The following is a 21,319-nucleotide window of genomic DNA, read 5'->3' as shown; positions in this document are numbered from 1 at the left end:
TGAAAAAAGCAAGCTCTTTCTGATTGGTTGCCTTGTTGATTTATAGACCTTTTTTTAAAGAGGCAGCCATGTTGAATAATTATGTACTCCAGCATAAAAACAGTGACACAGCCATGCATAATTACTGTATTATGCATATTTTAAAAATTATGCATGGCTGTATGATTGTTTTTATGCTGGAGTACATAATTATTCAAAATGGCTGCCTCTTGTTAAAAAAAGGTCTATTCACCGCTATATATTTTGCCTACAATCTAAGATGTCTGCGGCATTATCAGAAAAGGTCTATTGTGAATAATAATCATGACATATATTGTTGTAAGAAAGAAACTGGGAGAAAAAAACAAACAGGAGATGTGAAAACCAGTAAACCATAATTTTTGAAATAAATTTTTGAGAAGCTTTTCCTTAAATTTTATCAAATTATCAATCTGCATGAATTCTTCAAGTATTGTGTTAATGGAATATTATTTTTTTTTCAAGCATATGCCTCAATCAATTAATCAATCATTCAATAATTAAATCAATCAATTATTCCTGATTATTTTTAATGCTTTAATCTTTAAAGCATTAAAAGCTTTATAAGTGCATGACATGATCTTCTGCGTGGGCATTTAGTGAAAGCTATGACTAGTTTATAAGTACTTGACCTGTCCCTCTTCACTGTATTATAAAAAGAAAAAGACAAAATACATATAAAAGAGCGTCCCACTACCGTCCCACTTGAGCGTCCCACTACCGTCCCACCTTAGCGTCCCACTACCGTCCCCCCTTAGCGTCCCACTACCGTCCCACCTTAGCGTCCCACTACCGTCCACTTAGCGTCCCACTACCGTCCCACCTTAGCGTCCCACTACCGTCCCACCTTAGCGTCCCACTACCGTCCCACTTTAGCGTCCCACTACCGTCCCACCTTAGCGTCCCACTCGAGCGTCCCACCGTCCCACGTCCCACTTCTCCAGTATGCCCATGTCAGAACGAATGAGAGCTATCGAACCAATGCTCACAGAATGATCGAATACATTTAATTATTTTACCAGCTTTCTATAAATCAGGATTTAATTCGTGAATGATGAAAAACACAAACTGATCTTTATTTTGAAAATTTGGGAATAGCATTTTCTTGATGGTGAAATTTCAATTTCACCAGTTAGTTAAAACAAACATCCAGATCATGTTTACCATTAATCTACATCCGGATAATGTGTTAGTGATATCCCGAATCCCAACCTAGGGACAGTTAGCACGATCCATAGTTAGTGATCAGTTAGGTAAATATAGCATTTTCCACATATGTATTCATATATTTCCCGAACCTTGGTATTTGATTATTTTTTCCTGTGTTAGTGCTTTGACTAAAAAAATCGAGCGACCTCAAAAAACGAACATTAAGTACTATTTGGTCTTTCCTTAATTTCGGACACTCGTCTATTATTTCAGGACGGAATCCGTGTTACAGTAGTTTTAATTCAGGTCGATTTTATCCTTAAGCGCCAGATTTTAAGGTTTTTGATAATTTAATAACATACAATCTATGTGGTTCAAATTTATCTGTCTATTAATTTCGCTAAATTTAAAAAAATCGATAAATTCTAAATCATTAAAAAAAGTTTAATTTTATTTACAAAGTTCAAGCGGGTATATGTTTACAAAATTACAAAATAAGGATTTGAGTATTTTAATGTGAGTAATGAAAGAATGTACTGTTACTAAACTTTTCAACCGTCGGTCGGAGATACTTTTGTCCCTACCAATTGCATTAATCCATGCACAGTTTTAGCATTAATTTTGTCAGCAACAATCTTAACGTCTTAAACAACACACAATTTAACAAATTATTCATTAAAGCAAAAAAACATTCTCAATTTCTCAATTCTTCTTGGCAGGTTTTCTGTTGAAAGCCATTTTCTCCAGATTCATGACTGGTATTTCGATGAAGATTGCCACAAAGAAGGACCATATAAAGGTCATGGCTAATTGTCCAAGTGTGTAGTAAGCCTAAAAGAAAAAAAAAGACAAATAAGACTCCTTTCCCTTTAACTTATTAAAATTTTCCTGGGTTGACTTTTGCACTCCATTTTGATACATTGCTCTTTAATTAAAAAAGGCATGATAAATAGCAATACCTTGTTGAAAAGATAAACTTTTTTAGACGATCTTAAAGCATTAAAACCATTAAAATTTTAAATAAAGATGAAAAATTGAGGCAGAAGAAGCGAATTCTATTGGACCAGAAATCCAGAGAAGACATTAGGAGCGAGAAGATGTGAATTCATATGTATACAAAACAGTGCGTTATGCTCGCTCACAGTCGCAAAGCGTGATGGGTAATCAGGACCACTGCACGCTAATGACGACTTACTATTGGTCCGAATTTTTGGAAAATTTTGAAGATTTTTGCGTCTAGCCAACAGAAAGCCGTTATAGAGGCGCAATCAGCCCATGATCCATTTCGACTGTGAAATGCCTATACTAAAAACAGTGCATTAATAAGCTCACTTACAAAGACCATATCTTGGTAATGATGAGGGTTGTGGAAAGAAGCGGAGAAGTGAACAACCGTCAACGGATGAAGAAGATAAGCACAATATGATAATCTGCTCAATGGAATCCATCCATTCCATGAAAGAAGCGAATCAACGAACCCTGTGTGTATGAGAAATATAGAAAATAAATTTTATGAATTTTGCGTCGTAACTTACCTTAGGAAGAAATTTTGGCGGAAAGAAAATTTGGCGGATTTGGCAGATTTGGCCAGAATCCGCAAAATTAAGTTCCCGCCAAAATTTGTTTTTTCCGCCATCCGCCAAATTAAATTCCCTCCAAATTAAACTTTTTGAAAATATGATCTCTTTTAAGCTGTTTTTGCATTTTTTTGCTGTTTTTACGCCATTTTAAGGATACAATTTTCAGCAAACGCCAAATTAAATTCCCGCCAAATTAGGTTTTTCGTCCATCCGCCAAATTAAATTCCCTCTAAAAAACTTTTTCGGCCATCCGCCAAATTAAATTCCCGCCAAAATTTCTTCCTTTAAGGCACTTTCGTCGAAATCTCGGCATATAGCTCGGCAAATTTCTACTTTGTATAGCGTCTGATAACCCTTACTGGGGTTATTAGGGTTGGGTATGTGCGGACCGGACCTCTGAAGACCGACCCTTAGAAAGGCTAAATCGGCGAAAAGTGACCCCTAGAGCTCAAAATTTGGAAACAATTACTAATCTTATAGGGATATTTTCGAAATTACATGATTGTAGTTGTCAAACGAATGAATAGATTTTCTTTAAAAAATAGGCAAAATTAACACCAAATACCATTTGGGTATGAGGTATGAAAAATCCTAAAGAGAATCGCCCTTACTAGGGAGCAGTATCCAGGGTGCGGCCGCAATGGGTGTGCCTGACGAAGGGTATAGATAGCCTGTATGCTTATCACGATATATAAGTAAGGAGTTCCAAGCATAACAACAGAAAGCTCTACTAACCTCCCACACCATTGTGACATGCGTAGATGACCCAAGCCACACAGACGGACCATAAGAAACGGAAGAATGTTCCGTACAAAATCTGTTCACCATCAGTAAACCATGTGGGCGGATCGCGGTACGTTTTATAGGGTCCGTACACTAAGACGTACCCAATGGTGATAGATAATACCCAACATACTGCGTTTATCCATTTAGCCTGTTGAAAGGGAAATAAACGTCAGTGGAAGATTGAGTCTAATTGAGCAGTTTGTTGAAAAATATCTGTAATCGTCAATGCTGTAATTTAATCGAGAGGACTGTCAAATGAGAATGTAGCTTAGCTTATCATTCTAATTGCCAACATCGACCGACAACGAGTTATCAAATTAGGAGGTTAATCGTGCTCAATAAATGACTGCTTTTTGTAACACAGTTGACGATCTCTAGGGTTTGATTTTCAGAATTGGATTTTCAAGGATTGGATTGGATTTCTAAGGAACGTATCAAATACGCTTATGAGAGAGTCGTTAATGAGAGTTTCTTGGTTGACGGTGGCTTTCAATAATGGAGCATATCGATTAATAGAACGTCGAATTAGAGATCGTCCACTGAAAATGTTAATCTACTCACCATAGGCATCTTTTGGAAGGTGATTTTCCTAATGAAAATATAGCCTAACAACAATCCGATGACGTAAGGTTGAATACGTGTGTAAGGCTTCGTATAAATGCTGTTTGTTCCACCGTTGCCCCTGAAGAAGAAAAGTAAAGAAAATTTAACGGATTTCAAGCACACCCCTGTGTCAAAGAGCTGGAGACAATGGAATTTCTATTTTTCTTATTGGGCTTCCCTACTGTGGGAAAAAGTTCGTGGAACTGTGGGTGTTCAAGCGTATTCTCGGGTTATCTTCCCACTTCAAAGTTCGATTCTTCACAACCCAAACTAATATTACGGGTGTCCTCTTGTCGTTCGAGTAATGTAGACTCGTTGAACATTCTAGTCCTTTGTTTTGAGTACCTTTAAGCTGTTGATTTAAGCGACTACTATTTTCAAAGTCAGAGCTAAAGTAAAATGCAGCACCCGTATGTATGACTGACTTTGAAAATAGATTCTTAGCTATTTTGGACTGGAACAAAAATCACTATTTAACTACTGAACAGAGATTTTTGAGCTCGGATAACGTGAAAGAACATTCTTACTTTCTTGGGTTTCCATCGATTTGTTCTTCAGAGTTGACCATAGGAGCATCAATAACACCAATCAAGATGGCCACAATTAACATGGAGATGAAACAGATGACTCCAGTGATGATGAAGGGAACCTTCGAATATTTTTTGTTGCCACGGTATTTCGCTTCTAACCTATCGTTACAAAAAGTGAAGAATAAGGGGAAAATGTATGATATGAAGATGAAACCTTATTTCTGTTTCTTTACACAAATTCTTTAAATCTGTCATCATTATTTTAGTCCTAAAGTTGCGCAATCCACTTTCTTTAAGAAAACGTTTGAATTCAAATCATTTCATCTCGACTTCCAAGACTAAACTCATATCACGAAAGATTTTGATTACGAAATTTCCAATCTCATGTTGAATGTAAAAACTTACCTGTGGAAAGCAAAGAGGATGAGGGGAGCCACAAGATAGAATTGCATATCGTTGGCAAGATACCACGTCCATACCATGCACTAGAGAAAGATTGATAATAAAGAAGTCAACAAAAAAAAGAAAACGCTTCTTTGGGGAAGGATATTAATGAAGGAGTTTAAATTTGAAAAGTACCAAAAAAAAAAAATTGAAAAATTATGGTTGGTTCCCTTGGCGTTATCAGCTAACACTTAGCCAAGGAGCTTGGCTCTCGCTTATGCTTCTGAATGTCTACAAAAAATGCACTATGATAGCCATTAAACTCGAAGGTAAGCGAATTTAAGAATGTAAAAGAGTCGAGCAAAATAATCATCATTTTCTTTTGAAAGCTTAAAGGTGAAGTAAGGTACTTTTTCGTTATCGGCCACCAAACTTACAATATTTTTCCATTCAGGCCAGAAGTTGTTGATGTACAAAATGTTCGTCCACCAATAATCGAAACATTTTTGACGTTCGGGCTTCAGAGGATCCAGCACCATGACAGGACTGTCAGCGCAGTATGGAACAACATTCACCCAAAGTAAAATAACAAATGCGTACGTTGGTGTCAACCTGTTATGCGGGAAAAGAGAAACTTTACCGTAAGTTGGTTTAATGTCGACATTCCTCTTCTAATATCGACATCCCTCTTCTAATTTCGACACCCTTCATAAGAGAAAGGTTCGGAATCGCTGATAGAAACTATTTTTCATTGCTTAGCAATAAGTGATTTTCTATAAATGATTACGACCTTCATATTATTCCTATTTCTAAAAAGTGTGTCGAAATAAGAAGAGGGATGTCGTAAGTACTTACGGTAATTATCAGATTTGCAATATACAGTTTCCAACAATTAAATAATCGTATATTTACAGCTGGGTGCTCAATACCCACTGGGGAATAGAGACAGGGGTGTTGACGAAATATTTTAATTTTTAAAAAGACTCAATAAACGGGTTTCGAATTAAATCTTTTCTTTAATTTGCCTGAAAAAGAAATCAAGTAGACAAAGCCGAAGTTGGCCGTGTGGCTAGCATTTTAACTCATTTTTCATTTCGACATATTTTTTACTAGGTCGTTATAAAAGCCAAATGTATTACAATGATACACGCTTTTTTTTTATAAGAATACACTTTATAAGAATGTCCATGATGAAAATGGCCAACAAATTAAGAATATGCTAAGAGTATCACCATCATGGAATTTTACTACTCAAGCTAAGAATGTCATTTTTAGAGCATTTTAAATTATAAATTGCCAATTACCCCCAAGTAATAAGAATGCTGTAAGCATATTTTAGGATGATTTTCCCAAAAAAGTTAAGAATATCCATGATGAAATGGATTTACACCATTCTTATAAAAAAAAGCGTGTAAGCCATTTGTATAGGCAAAGGCTCCTCGTTTATTCGAACTTCAGTTATTCAAAAGTTCGGTTATTCGAAGTGGTTTTCCAACCCGTGGAGCTAAATTTGGGAAAATCATTGTCAGTTATTACATTTTTGAGAGATTTTCGAAAGAACACAAAATTTCCACTCGCAGCTAAGATAAGACCAAAACGTCTTAATTTTTACGTAAAAAAATTGGAAGATTAGCGGAAAAGAGGTTTCCAGTTTTTTGAATTCTCGGTTACTAAGCAAAATCTGCCCCCCTGCTCTTGAAGCTTCGACTTACTGGGAGTCTACCGTAGCTTATTTTGCAAAACAAGGAACTGGCACGAAAGGGACGTCAACAAGACAAGTGTAGTTCGTAAAGAAGCAGGTCAAATTTCAGGTCAAATTTCATCGTTTCTAAGGCTATGTTTACATGCGATTTACAGATCTATCGTTTGTAGGAAGAGAAAAATATCATATTATGTAAGCTGATAAAGATGCAATTTATTGAAAGATATTTTGAAAAGAAAACTTGATAATTCGTGTTATGTTTTCGATAGTCATCGATCTTTGTGTAGTCAAGAACTTTTAACGGCAGATAAAATGCTTCAGTTTTTGGTTGATGGGATTGCATATTTAGTTGAAGGGTTATGTAGCAGTTTGTTAAACAGTTTTAAGGCTAATGATAGGCTACAATCAAGTGATGGTACTCAAGTACCTCTTTTAGGAGATGATTCGTCTGAAGGTTTTGATCAAAATGACAATATCTATGTGCAGTATGACTCTACGGATGCTGGAAACAGTTTTTCATGGAAAGCCAACAGACCTTCATTTCGTGAAGAATACAAACAAGCATTATTATGCACACTTAGTTTACAGTTTTGCGGTCTACTCATAGGGTGTGTAATAGCTGCTCTCATGTATCTGGACATCAAAACTGGTCACGCGCACCAAGGTGTCCCATGGGTATCACTACCAACTTCTATACAACGGTTAAAGCTCACAGTACAAATCTTGGAAAATTTATCTGCTCAACTTTTGCCATTTCTGGTTATGACAATAACGTTTGAGTCTGCTTTAATGAAGCGGTTACACCTTTTCGTATGGAATATCGCGTTTGGCTTCATGGATACGATTTATCGATTGTTTCTTCAAGTTTACGACTCATATGGTGTTTCTTGGAAGAATTACGTAACTCATTTCCTACAGCTTATCATGTTATATAACAGTTATGCAATAGCCAAACATTTCTCTGCTCATAATCGAATAAGAATGATTATGCTGACATTGCAATTTTCAATGCAGTTTCTGTTTGGTTTAATGCTTCTCGACTTTACGTATTATATTTTAGTACCTTGGTATCTTTCTCTGAGAGGTGTAAACCAAGCCTTATTTGCCATCTTTACACCAATATTTGGAGAGTTTGTTAAAACATTATGCCGTTTGGTCATTCGAGAGGTAAAGCCTGTAACACACGTTGGAAAATCATATCATTATGTGATTTGTTTAACAATAGGAACGACATTGGTTTATAGGACATTGCAAGCCAAGATTGATTCGTATTGGCTTTTCGTTTTGTTGAGCTTTGGCCACAGTTTAGTCGGTGTAATTGAGAGAATAACAGTCATTCTAAGAGACTCTTTACTCATCTTTTTTCTATAGGAAATGTTTAAGGCGTCCGAACGATAGTCTTCAATGGATTGGTAAATTTCGGACAAAACGTACACTACGTTTTACGGCAGACTTGATCATCTGTGGAATACTAACTGAAACTGTTATGATGGTTTATACAAACATTTTTGTGCAATATGTTTATTTTGAGAGAAGAACTGATTATCATAACACTTGGAATTTCTTCAGCCAGATATGTTCACGAATGTTGGTCAATCTAGTTATCAAGTTCTTTTTTACGACTTTGAACGTTTTAATTCTCACTCGGTTCATGAATGTACCCATATTGAAATTATGGAATCGACACTGGAAGAACTATTTCATTGTTACCTTGCTGACGTCAGCAATTTTGGCAGTTTACATTACACAATATTTGATACAGGTCGTCGTTGATGACACAAACTCTGATCTTTCGAAAAATAAGACACTGTCACGTGATCACTGAGAAGCATCATTAGCTCTTATTCTACCTTGTAATTTCTGATTCTAGATTATGGTTATACAAGGTTCGATTTCACTTAATGTTTTCAAAACATTTTTCGTAAATACCTAAATTGGTATTATCAGGCTTTCAGAGTAGGTTCTTAAGTTTTTCAAACTTACAAAAAGTTGTAAAAATTTGAAGAAAATGCTAAAGAACTTTCTCCTAACGATAGAGGAGAAAATTTATTCAAAAGCCACCAAGTGTACTACAATCAGTGCCATAACATATTGGCAATTTTGGCTATTTTACCATTTTTTGAAAATTGTTAGAGTGAGAATGTCAATTTCGGGCCTTCAACTTGGTTTCATCGAATATTTCGATCTGGGAGGGATTTATTGGTTTCTAGGCTATATTTCAAGCCCTACCGGACCGTTTTTGAACTTTTGGATCCTCAGATTCTAAGGTACTAAGTCTTAGGTCTAGCGTTAAAACTCCAACCTAATTTAAAGCGCTTTCCAAATTGTTTGTGGTTATAGAATTTCGTGGAGAATTTCTCTTTTGTGCCAAGTATGTTGGCACTGATTGTAGACAACTGGTATTTGACTGAGAATTAGTATAACTTTGAGTTTTGAGGCCCATTGGGTCACGTATCCCCGTCATCCACCGAACCTGATATTCCTGATATATAACTTTACCTAGAGACCTTTTAATAAAATGAAGATAACAATGCATTACTGACCTTAAGAATCGATGTAAGTAGAACATAGGAATGTTGATTTTTCCTTTCGTTTTATCCATTTGTTTCAACGTCAAGTATCCAACCAACAAACCACTGAAAAAATTAATAAAAAAATTATGATAATCATTTGAAGTAAAAATGGTATTCCGTTATATGACTGGTCTCGCATGGGTGAGACGAGTCATCTGGTCTTAATTCTAGTAAGTAGGATTAGAACATGTTCCTTGGACATGTGTGATGGGTTGAACTCGATCAAGGATGTATGGATTTTTATATTTCCGATTAATATGATCTATACTGAGTCAAGAAAGCCAAACTTGCCCTCTGTGACAGAGTTTTGAAGATATGTAAGCTCTCCAGGAATCGGATATTTAATTTTGCTGCAAATAGTTAACATTACATTAAACCTGGTCAAAATGGAAATGCTTTAGATTTCTAGACTATTTTGAATTCGACATGGTCCAGAACGTCAAAAGAAGGTCGCTCTAAGGTCCAAACATCTACATACAACATGTAATGAAAGTCGAAACAACGTTGTAAGCCAGCCGAGAAAAAAGAACTTATGCGACAGAGGAGAGGTAGGTTATTTCTACTTAAAGTGAACATTACAAATAGGTTTGCGTAACTTACCTTAACAAGAAGAATGTGTCTACAGAGACATGCGCATTAGTGATAGTTTGCATGGTGTAACGGTTCAACACTTTTTTCGCGTCCAATCCGTTGTCTATATAGAGAGAAAAGTGTAAAGAAGTTCAGAAAAATCTAAAAAGAATTTCAAAAATATTTGGCATTTTTCTTTTTAATCTTGCAGTTAAAAACATACCCAACGACACATACCCATAAACTTTTCCGAGATTTCTTGAAGAATAGGTTAAGCATTATCACCCCTCACCCGATTTTCCTTCAAAAATTGCCTACGAGATTGACACATAAATCTTTGCATGAAGCATTGCGCTATTCTCTGACAAATTGAAATGTAAGACTTGGCACTTTGTGGGACATTAGCAACAAATCAAAATTGGAATCGTGGACTTTGAAATCATACTTCTCAACCTGTTTAGTATAATGCTTAGCAACAGATTCGAAATGAAATTCATGACCCAGCTGAATGGTCTGCCCTAATACTAAAGCGCCCACATTGTTCACGCCTCAGACCATGCTTACCAATAGGTAGTTTGAACAAGTTTTGATAGATATGACCAATGATGATCCACGTGATCGTGATGACTCGAATGCCGTTCAAATTCTTAATGGTTCCTTTGGGTGGTTTGGCGTTCAGAAGGGTGGCAAGGTTTTTGTGGATAGCAAATGCGATAAAAAATTTCTTCATCGGGTGGATTTCTATTTGAAAAAGATGAAGAAAAAAGAAGGGATACTTATGAGGTCTAAATACAGGATAGAAATTGAATACGTAAATGGCCAGTTCATTTATTTAGCTGGGAGCTATCATACAGCGTCCGAAAAACGTACAGTTAACATCCACAACTTCCATAAAGAGATTTATAATGTTGCGTGCCAGCAGAGTAAACAGAAAAATATGAGAGAATCTTTACCTTTTGGGCTTGCCTCTGGTTCAGGTATTTTGCTGACATCAGCATCTTTCGCGTCACCATTTGCAATTTCATTGATTTCTTCTTCGCCAGTTTCTTGTTGATTTTTCACTTCATCCTCGGGGTCAGCCAATTGATGAGATGAAACAGATGTTGACAGATCGGCGAATTCAATGTTCTTGATGACGACAGAATTATTGTTGGAAGGTGCAGCTCGAGTGGATTCCAAATATTCGAATAATGTACCGAGCAGTGCGAGAGTGACAAAGATGCAAGCAATAACACTGAAAAGATGAGACGTAAGTTGGTGACATTATGCACAAAGGAGCCATACGAAAAACGTCGACCACTGTAAGAGATGATCACCGCCCCTTTATTCATGCTATCAAATGGCACATCGGTTCCTATTGCCCATATACAGTCAAAAATGAGCATCAAAGAGTAAAGGGCAAACTTTTTGAAAGTTACTTAACTTAGAAAAAGGGATTGAGAGCATTTCAATGATCGGTTAAATCGGTTTAATCGAACTGATATCCCAGTACGGTATAGGGAGGAGAGAAAAAACGCATAATGATGAGATCAATTGCCACAAAAACCGAGAAGAGTTTACACAGAGGTTTTCCCAAACTTCTGTCAAAAAAAACTTCAAAGAAATCTAATCTCCATATATTCTTACATAGTGACAGTGAAACCCTTGGTATAAACGACTTCTTCTTTACCACAAGTGATGGTAGCATTGACTGGCAATTGTTGTGGTAAGTTGACACCCAATGATAACTTCAATCCTTGCTCTATGGGTGAGAAAGAACAATTTACGGGTAGACTTTGGACTTTCTCTGAAATTTGGGACCTCTCCATTAGAAAGTTATTAGTCAAACTAAAATAATAATTTTGATAATCGGTGGATCCTGTACTCGGATTGTTCTGGTTCGAAGAAAATAAATGTGTGGAAATATTAAAACACAAGGAGTCAATTTTAGTTACAGCCTATACTTATGATTCTGACAAAGGATATTCAATATCTACTTGAAAACCCTGCTGAATTCACGAGTCTAGCAAAAGCAAGATCTATTTTAAGTTTCATATCTCGTCTTCAAAGGGATTGTCAGATGATTTTTGATATTTGACTTAGAGATACCTTTTATGGTCCAGAGAGACACCTCTAAATCTTTTGACCCAATTTTTTCCAAAGCTAAAAGGTATCTCTAAGCCAAATATTAAAAATCATCTGATAATCCCTCTAAGGAAAATGACTGGTTGAGAGGGAGGTCATAAGAAAACCACGAAAAATTAATTGTAGATTTTTAGAGAAAAGCTTTTCACGAAGAAAGAAAACTAGTAAAACAGGAGAAACTTCAAGTTATGTTCCCTTCGTAGAGTTGTTTTGATGAGAGTGGAATGAGCTATATAATAGAGACAGTCTTACGGAAACAATTTGCTAGTGCTCGAATTTTACATTATCTCTGAAGAGAGTGACTGTATAGGGGGTAAATATCGTCAACCTTGTATGTCACGTTCAATAGAGTAAGAATACAACTTACGTATAACAGTGTATCCAACATCAAGGAGTTTCTTGAAATCACCAGTAGTACAAACTTGTGGTATGCAAGACCCATACATGAAGGGTGCCTGTTGGAAAGAACCAAATGTTTAATTCTATAAACGGTTTTTTACATGAAGCGCATTTGTCTCGCGTGTTTGTATAACCATGGGAGCTTTCTGCCGTCTTTTCATAAAATGCGTCAAGAAAAAGATTTTGAAAAGTCGCATATATACTTAACTCTCTCTAACTCGAACCTCTATTACTCTACTATTCGAATCTTTCTACAATAATTCAAACTAAAATATTACTCCCTCCAGCTAGAAATTATCATAAATACTTTCTGTAATTTGAATCTTTCTGTAATTCGAAGGAAATCCTTAGTCCCTTGAAGATCGAACTAAAGAGAGTCAGCTGGAGGCTTTTTCTCCGTAAATCAAGTCACGGGGAACAATGGATTTCCTGGAATCATATCTCCCTTGAGAATTCCAATCATACTTTTATGAAAAGGGCAACTCTAAAAGATTCCGTATTGTAATGGGTTGATATTGGTGAGTGTTATCTTAAAAATGTAATACGTTACGTAATCTATTCAAAGGTCTGAAGATCACAAAACCTAAATTAAATTCATTAAAAAAGTCTTGAAAAATACCTTGAAAAACAGCCCTGCAATGCTGGACAAAAGGTTGTAGACAAATGAAATTTCAGTGAAAAATGATGAGAAATAGAGCAAAATGACTCTTCAATGTGTCTGAAAGGGGATGGAAGTTAAGAAAAACACTTTTAAAGTCGTTGCATTGCTTTTGAATTGCTTTTGAGGGAACCACAAACAAAAAATCAGCGTTTTGATACTGGTGTAAGCCAGTTAATCAAGCCCTTGTGGTTTGCCCTTGCGGTTAGACTGCAGTGGGTGACTTTGATAGACTGAACAGCTTTGGATGGGTTTGGAAAGCACCCAGAGCCTCTTGGGAACTTTTTTTTGATCGATATTGAAGTATTTTGCAAATATTGCAGAAGTCTACAAACCTTTTGTCCAGCATTGTGGCCGAAACAATGTCTCAACCCTTAAAAAAGTGTTTGACTTACAATTTGACCGATGGGAACTTGAGCCAAACAATAACGAGCATTTGGAAGGTTAGTACATTCTTCGTATCCACCCATCCAAAAGATATTCCCATAAGCAAGACGTGATTGCGGTTTACCCCAAGCATCCAACACTGTCAAAGAAATATTTACATTTATTTCAAACAGATTCCCTTTTTCAAACATCCCTGTCTCACAAATGTTTTATTTTCAAGCAAACCCTACCCCACTCGTATTTTATCTTTAACCCCTGTCTCACTGGAATGAAATCTGTATCTAAATTGTACGAACAAGAGTGTCAATATTGAGTTTTAGGCTTAGCTTGACAGCGGAATTATTGAATAGTCTAGTACATTAATATTAACAACGAGTCAACTTATGATATTTCAAAAATCCATTGCGATTTAGATCAAATTGTAAAATTGTGTATTTCTTTCAGAACAAAGAGCTAAAACTTACTTTTAAAGGCTGGATTTTCAAGCGACAGTCCGGTCTGGTTAGCTGCGATGACGAGTTTGCCAATTTCGATCGCACATTCAGTGCTAACGGGTAGATTCGTCAATTTCCCCGTGGTTGCTCCATTGAGAAGTTTCTTCCAATCTAGATTCCTAAGAATCGATGTCAAATCGACTTGAGCCATAATTTTCTTTAAAATATCCATCATGTCAAAGTTGCCAGATTTGATAGCATCACGAATGATTTCATCGAACTTGATGGACTTTATAAGACCTTCGATCCCCAGAGATGATACCACCTCCAAGATGATCGGATCAACACCGTAAAATTCCAAGATTTTCTTGACTTCAGGATTCTCCAGCAATTGTTTGAAATTGATATTCTGCATCAATGCATCAATGGTGACCAGATCCAAGACTTTCTCCAAAAACTCCTGGTAAGTGCCATTGACCGATTGCACCAGTAGTTTGGACCACGCTTTAGTATCAACCTCCTTCAAGAATTCACCAACGTTGAAATTCTTTAACAACAATTTAGCCAACATTGGATCCATTTTGAATTGCGTTCGAACAAACTCGGCAACCAGTGGATGACTGAAAAGCTTATCAATGTCCACACTTTTGATCAATGCGTTGATATCAGTGTTATTCAAAACTGCTTTGATATAATCTCCATCCGTATTGGTTCTGATAGCTTGCAGCAATCCTGGGATATTCACAGCAGCTAAAAACTCGCTAAGTTTGACACTGTCTATCACGGTTTTGACAAGTTCAGGATCTACTTGAGTCTGGTTCAATAACTTCTCAAGTTGTGGGATCTGCAATAGTTTATCAATATCGATGTCTGGTAAGATTTTATCCAGATCCAGATTCTCGACAATGAATTTGTAGTAATCAGCTAAACTTGTACCATTGTAATTAACCAATTTGCTGAAATCAAGAACCTTTAAGATGTTGTTGACATTGATGCTATCAAGGATGGATTTGAGCAGCTCTGGTGAAAGACCAGCTTGTTTGAGATAACCAATAATGACATTTTCATTCAAAACAACATCGATGAACTGATCAATGTTTAAGAGGTTTGCCAATTCTTTAGGATTGATACTCGGTAAAATCTTTTTCACCAAATCCAACACACCGGCTTCATTCATGGAACCACCCTGCTGCATGAACCTCATCACAGCATCAGCAATCTTATCAAAATCCAATGCTTTCACCAGCTTCTCAGAATCGATGCTTCCAATAATGTCTAGAAGATCACCGGACACGAAACCGCTCAAGATCGGTTTTATGAACGAATTTTTAACGATGTTTTCGATTTTGATTTCTTTTATCAGTGTATTGTAATCAATATTTGACACTAAGATCATAGTTGGGCTAGCTCCTGTCACCATAACAGACTCAGCGATTGTCTTTAGATCGACAGCTGCCATAACTTTATCGACATCGAACATGGAGCTTAGGAATTTGATAGAAAGGAGAGGGGAAGTTTGTTTCAAGATAGTACTAACAAGAGGATTGTCATCCAAAGCTAAGAAGTCAATGTTTGATCCTTTACCAGTCAACTTGATGGAATTAAGGATAATTTGAAGAAAACCGTTGTTAGACGAACCATCCGGTGCTTTGGCTAGTTTGGTTAGCATATCTGTCATATCCAAAGCTGTTTGTTTGTTTTTGAGTTTGATGGTGGATAAAATCAAAGGAACTTGCTGGTTTTTTACACCAATCTGACTCAATGCTGCAATGAAGTCCTGGTCTTCGAATAACTTCTGGGTATCCATTGAACTGATGATTGTGTCTATAGAATCACCACTGGAGGCGTTGGCAAATACGCGGAAAATGGAACCAAAATCCGGATCTGTTACTGCATTAGTTGGTGATGCAAATCCAGTGCAGATCACCATGGTGACCAAAAGGATTCTCCCTAACATCGTAGTCTGCTTTCGTGACTCTCTCTCTTTATTCAGACCTGTAATGTGAAAGAAAGGTGGTTAAGCTTTTAAGGAAAAACGAAGCGTTGTTTTAACACAATCTTAGCTACGCTAGCTAAAGTTGCACACCTGTACAACTAACTGACTAGTAATTTAAAACTAGGGACGATAGACCTGACTTTGTTATTCGATTTTCATATTACGAAAGGAAAATCATTTATTTTTGAATTACGACATATACAATTCAAACAGAGAGAACTGGAAATTTCTTTACGAGATACTCGTAGAAAGAGTCGAATCTCTACAAATATTTGCAGGGCAAGTTTCATCTCGATTTTAAAAATAATTCTATTGAAAGGTCTGGTTCAATAATGACAAATAAAATGAACCTTTCTCGTAAAGTCACTGAGATGAAAAAAAAATCTACATTAGCCACATGCTGATCACATGTAGATCACATCCTACCTGAAGCCTAATGTAATAAGTATATAAAAACAATGGCAACAATACCGTAGTAAGAGAGAATGCAAACTAAATGATAAAAAAAACAAGCCAATCGTGAAAATTTCTCATTTTCCCTAAAAATAACGAATGGGAATTTCCATAAGTACAAAAAAATTGATTTTTACGGCTAAAATAATTTTCAGGGAGAACCAGTTTCAGCTACCCAATCTTCCCCTCTGACGTTATGCAAAAAACAAAAACAGAAATAATTAATAAAGCAATTTCACACACAAATTCCGAAAAACCCAAATTTGGTAATAAAATCATTTTTCCAAAAATCAGGCTCCATTAGATTTTAACCCTATTTTTATCAGGGGGGTGTTTTCCACCAGGCTGGCACTATTTTGCTAATAGCTCACTGAAATTTTTTTTTAACACTCTGAAAGTTTTTGACTTTTAATATAATCCTATTAGCAGCATGTTTACCAAATTTTACAATTATACACCAACCAGATCAGGTTTTATGACTTTTTTGTGCAGACGTATCATAAAATCCAGCTAAAACCCTGTAAAATCCCAAAAGCTTAAATGTAGCATAACTTTTGATCTAGGCATCCAACTGACTTCAAATTTTGACAGGTTTTAGGTATCAATAATAAATTTAAAAAAATATTCAAACGATTTTCAAAAACTGCTGACGTCATCAAAAATGACGTCATTGTTTTTTGAAAAAATTTACTCATTTTCTGCATGGATTTTAAACGTCAATTTTATCAGTATGTTAAAAACCGGCAAATATGTTAAAGATATTTATTTTGCCTTTTAGAAATTCAAAACAGAATTGAAAAATCTCCATTTGTTCAACTTTAATTGCTATTTTATTGAATAGTACTCATTGCTCAGCGATAAGTGTGAAAGTTTGTGATGACGTCATCATAAAGGTGATTTGTTTTCTATGAACTCCTTTTATGGTAGAGAGCATTTCTGCCAAATTTCAAGTCCATATCTTTTCTAGATCAAAAGTTATGCAAGGCTGGTGGAAAACACCCCCCCCCCCCCCCTTGAGAATGCAAAATCCGAAAAAGCCTGATAATAATAGGGTTAAGCATTAATACCAAGCCAATCGCAAACATGACAAAAGAGAATTTCCCCAAATTAGAAAATTCGATTTCTACAGCAAAAATATTTCCGGAAAAAACGGCTTCAGCCTACCTAGAAAAACTTGCACTCTGTCTTTAGGGAAAAAAAAACAGAAGAATCATTTTTTCGAAAATCGGAAATCAGATTTTAAACATTGCAATTCTACAAATTATGTGGAAACAAATCAGAAAAAAGTACTAAGCAAACCGTGAGAAATGTTCATTTTGCCTAAAAGTGACGCAAGGGAATTTCCCCGAATAATTATTCTGATTTTATATGGCCAAAAAAAATTTCCCGAAAAAATTGCTTTAGTTTCTTTTCAGAGAACCTTGCCCTCTATCTTTCTGCAGAAAATCAGAAAAAGTCCAAAAAACCCTATTTTTAGGCAGTTTTCGGCTCAAATTTGACCGAAAAGAATATTTCTTCAAAATCAGAAAAAACTAATGAGCCAATCCCGAAAAAAGCGAACGAACGAACGAACGAGCGAACGAACGAACGAACGAACGAACGAACGAACGAACGAACGAACGAACGAACGAACGAACGAACGAACGAACGAACGAACGAACGAACGAACGAACGAACGAACGAACGAACGAACGAACGAACGAACGAACGTGGGTTAATTTATAGGATCTCTGAGGTAGGTCCAAAAATCAAGGACGTACTTTTGAATATCCACTGTCATTGAAGGGGGGAGGCGGCAAAATAATTTCACTTCAGTTCTCCACTAGATAAAAACAGCTTCCATTTCTTAGTATCACTCTTGTACACCCCCTTCTCACAGACCCTGTGTCACTCCCTCCTACTGGAACAAGTGGCCAAAATATGGATCTCAGTGGAAAATAAAATTCCAATTTTTGTCACCGCTGAAGATAATCAAATAAACAAATCCTCACAATATTTTGCAATACTTTTCATCCCTACTGAATTTTCTGACCTGAAAACAATGAAATTCATATCTCCAGCCTAAAAAACATGGGGATATCAATTCCCATAGACTTATTGTTGAAAGACTTATTTAAAGAATTATTCAAGAACGTTTCAACTTTTGAAACCTTACACATTACGGTTCTGTTTCGTTCCAAATATAAAGCGATTCTATTGATTAGATAGATCTAGTCCCAAAAAAAGAAAAAAAATCAACTTCATTTAAAATTCAACTTCATTTTTTAAGGAAAGGAGCTTGACCGTAGAGCACTAATCTAGTACAATGCGTTACAACAGACCAGACAAATTAAAATTGGATACCCTTAAAATTCTTGAAAATCAAAATCACAAAAATGTGAAAAGAGTCTCCACACCCAATTCAACCACTGAACTCTTTCTCAAATGATTCGATTACAAAATATGAAAAAGATGATTTGTTGACCTAGCAGGATATCTCATGACGAGAAATACAACCTTAAGCAAACGAACACAGGCTAAAACACATTCTCTTCTTATTTTAAGCTTTTGGTAAATAAAAAGGCAGTATTTCAAATTTCAAAACTTCTTGAGAAGAAAAACTTATTTTATGCGATGAATCGATGCCTTATTTGGAAAGAATAACACGTAAATATTGTTAGATGAGATTTTCCTGAATATTTGAGTACAAGGTTCAAAACAGTCGATTGATTCATGAAGATTTCTTTAAATGTAAAACTTATCGAAAATTATGAAAAATCTCGTCGAGGTTATTAGGTTACTAGCAAATTAAGGGGAGTCTAATAATTAACGTACCGAAGGTTCATGTCAAGTTCTTGCAGTTCAAAAATGATTTATTCCTGCCCTTTAAGTTCCACCCTAAACGCTTCCTCGTTGATAAGGGAAAAGAGTTCAAAGGGTCCCAACTCCCGTATAATTCTGAAATCGTAACTATTTATATGAATTCCGAAATTCCCGAATTAAAATATTCCAATTTTCTGTCTCCCCCAGTTAACCTAGAATGCGCTGTATCCAAAATTTTCCAATTTTCCAATTGATTTGCCTCACCGTTGGCGTTAGTTATGAACCAACCCCCTTTTGAATCCAATCCACCAATGCTTATAATAAAGAAAAAACAATCTTTAACACCAACTTCTATCAACAGTTATCAACTTCCATCTAGTCTGAAGAATGAATTTTAAATAGCAGTTTGATCCACTTTTATAAACTGATGGTATCTAACAATCGCGAAATTGGAAAAGTTCATAGTCCAACCAGAGCTGATATTTCAACATATAGGACTTTGGATTTGACATTACGTCACTTTCAAAATATTCCAAACGATTACTAAATTGTAAAGAATTTACTATTTACCATTCTCTCTCTCGGAAGGGAGAAAATTAAATCGATATTTTCAACATTTGAGTAAAGTATTAAGTTCTCTGACAAATATTGAAGCAATCAATTCGCATGGATTTAGCAATAGTGTTGTTGCTAATAATCTAATACTTGTTTTTGTTTTGATCCTACATTAATACTTGAGTTGGGTTCAAATTTTTGGTATGTGGTCAGCTTCGTATCAGAAAATCATGACATTCTTTAGGATCCATAGGGAAAGCTACATCAGTTTGTTATTATCTGATAATCTGATGGCGGATTGGTGGGTGGCCGCCCACACTAAAGCTCCGAAGGACCGAAATCTCCCATCTAAGAGGAATAATATGGGACCTTTGATGTGCCGCGTCCCAAGTTGGGCTAGCCTGAAAATAATTCGGTGGGCCCCAACAATCCCCGAAAACGAGGGCTGTGATTCAGACCTCCCACTGCAAAATCCTTAACACGGTATGCCTGAATTCCACTATCCAAATCATCCAGATGTTGAATATTTTCCCGAGTTTTATTTCAGAGCTTTAGCGTTTCGGATGAAAATTTAATTCATATATCGAGTGCCAGATCCTTGGTGACAGATAAATAAGCCGGAAAAATTGTGGGCGTCATTCGTAATTTTTCAAAATAAATTGCACGGTAAATCAAATAAGGTTTTTTTTAAAGACAACCCATCTAAGAATCTTTATTTTGGGATATGAAAATTACATTTCCGTCAGCAAAAGTTTTGCAAGAACACAATCCAGAGAAAACGTACCTTGGCATCTGAACATTCCATTCAACAACTGGAGATGCTTTAGTGTGTGTATCTATCTTCTTACATGTTACCCAATCCCTACGCCATTCCATTCTTGTTGCATACCTCCTCCTTGAAAAAATAAACAACATATCAATATTATGATTGCCTAATGTAAAAGTCTTACATACACAGAAAAAAATATCCTTGCCTCCGAAAGAGCCACTATTCTTTTAACTGCAAATGTGAAGTGCAAATTCATCAACTAGTTCGAACGTCCTATCGCTTCTAATATTTACCTGGTTACATGTCACCGTTCACCGAAACTGCCGAACCTTCCGATCATCCTTACATACCTTGTTCATTTTCCGAGTGTTTCGATACCATGCTTTAAACGGTATCTGTAAAATGCAAAATAAACAAGAAGGAAATTCAAAATAATCTTGATTCGGAAACGTTCGGGGGTTTAGAATTTTGCCTGTAACGTCACGCTTCTTAACCATAAAAACTGGCCAGGCCTAATCCACCGGCCGACTTTCAAAAATTTTCATCTACTTTGGAACCAATCTAATACGGTTGCCTCTCACGAAAGATGATACGGATAAAAATTTCGAAAATTTCGATATAATTATGAGAACATTTGAGGCGGTAGTGATGAATTGAATACACGTTTTTTATAAGGAACACGCCCGGGACACGTTTATAAGGAACTCAAGGCTGAAAATGGTCCAAAAAATAAGGAATTGTTAAGGAACTACTCAGGCTGAGAATAAGAAATCCAATTTTTGCGAATCCAAACTTAACAGCTATGTAAATAAGGAACTCGATAAGGAACTTTGAGACTGAAAATCTC

At 36.1% G+C, this 21,319-nt stretch overlaps 1 protein-coding gene and 1 pseudogene across 1 annotated transcript; one reads left to right on the top strand and one right to left on the bottom strand.

Annotated features, from left to right (window-relative positions):
- Positions 1-1,512: 1,512 nt before the first annotated feature.
- On the bottom strand, positions 1,513-20,596 carry LOC136808417 (uncharacterized). The gene is made up of 16 exons (XM_067064956.1): positions 20,488-20,596; positions 13,928-15,892; positions 13,472-13,602; positions 12,387-12,474; positions 11,522-11,636; positions 10,849-11,129; positions 10,460-10,636; positions 9,926-10,019; positions 9,296-9,388; positions 5,488-5,662; positions 5,072-5,151; positions 4,664-4,825; positions 4,095-4,215; positions 3,483-3,681; positions 2,504-2,646; positions 1,513-1,998 (listed from the first exon to the last, which is right to left on the bottom strand). The coding sequence occupies exons 1-16, from the start codon at positions 20,501-20,503 to the stop codon at positions 1,870-1,872; spliced, it is 3,969 nt and encodes a 1,322-aa protein (XP_066921057.1). The 5' UTR covers positions 20,504-20,596; the 3' UTR covers positions 1,513-1,869.
- LOC136808418 (uncharacterized) lies at positions 6,895-8,649 on the top strand (annotated as a pseudogene).
- Positions 20,597-21,319: the final 723 nt, after the last annotated feature.

Source organism: Clytia hemisphaerica, unplaced genomic scaffold (assembly GCF_902728285.1).
Source record: "Clytia hemisphaerica strain Z4C2 unplaced genomic scaffold, Clytia hemisphaerica genome assembly, whole genome shotgun sequence".
NCBI lineage: Eukaryota > Metazoa > Cnidaria > Hydrozoa > Leptothecata > Clytiidae > Clytia > Clytia hemisphaerica.
Note: the sequence above shows the minus strand (reverse complement) of the source record. Positions and strands in the feature narration are given on the sequence as shown.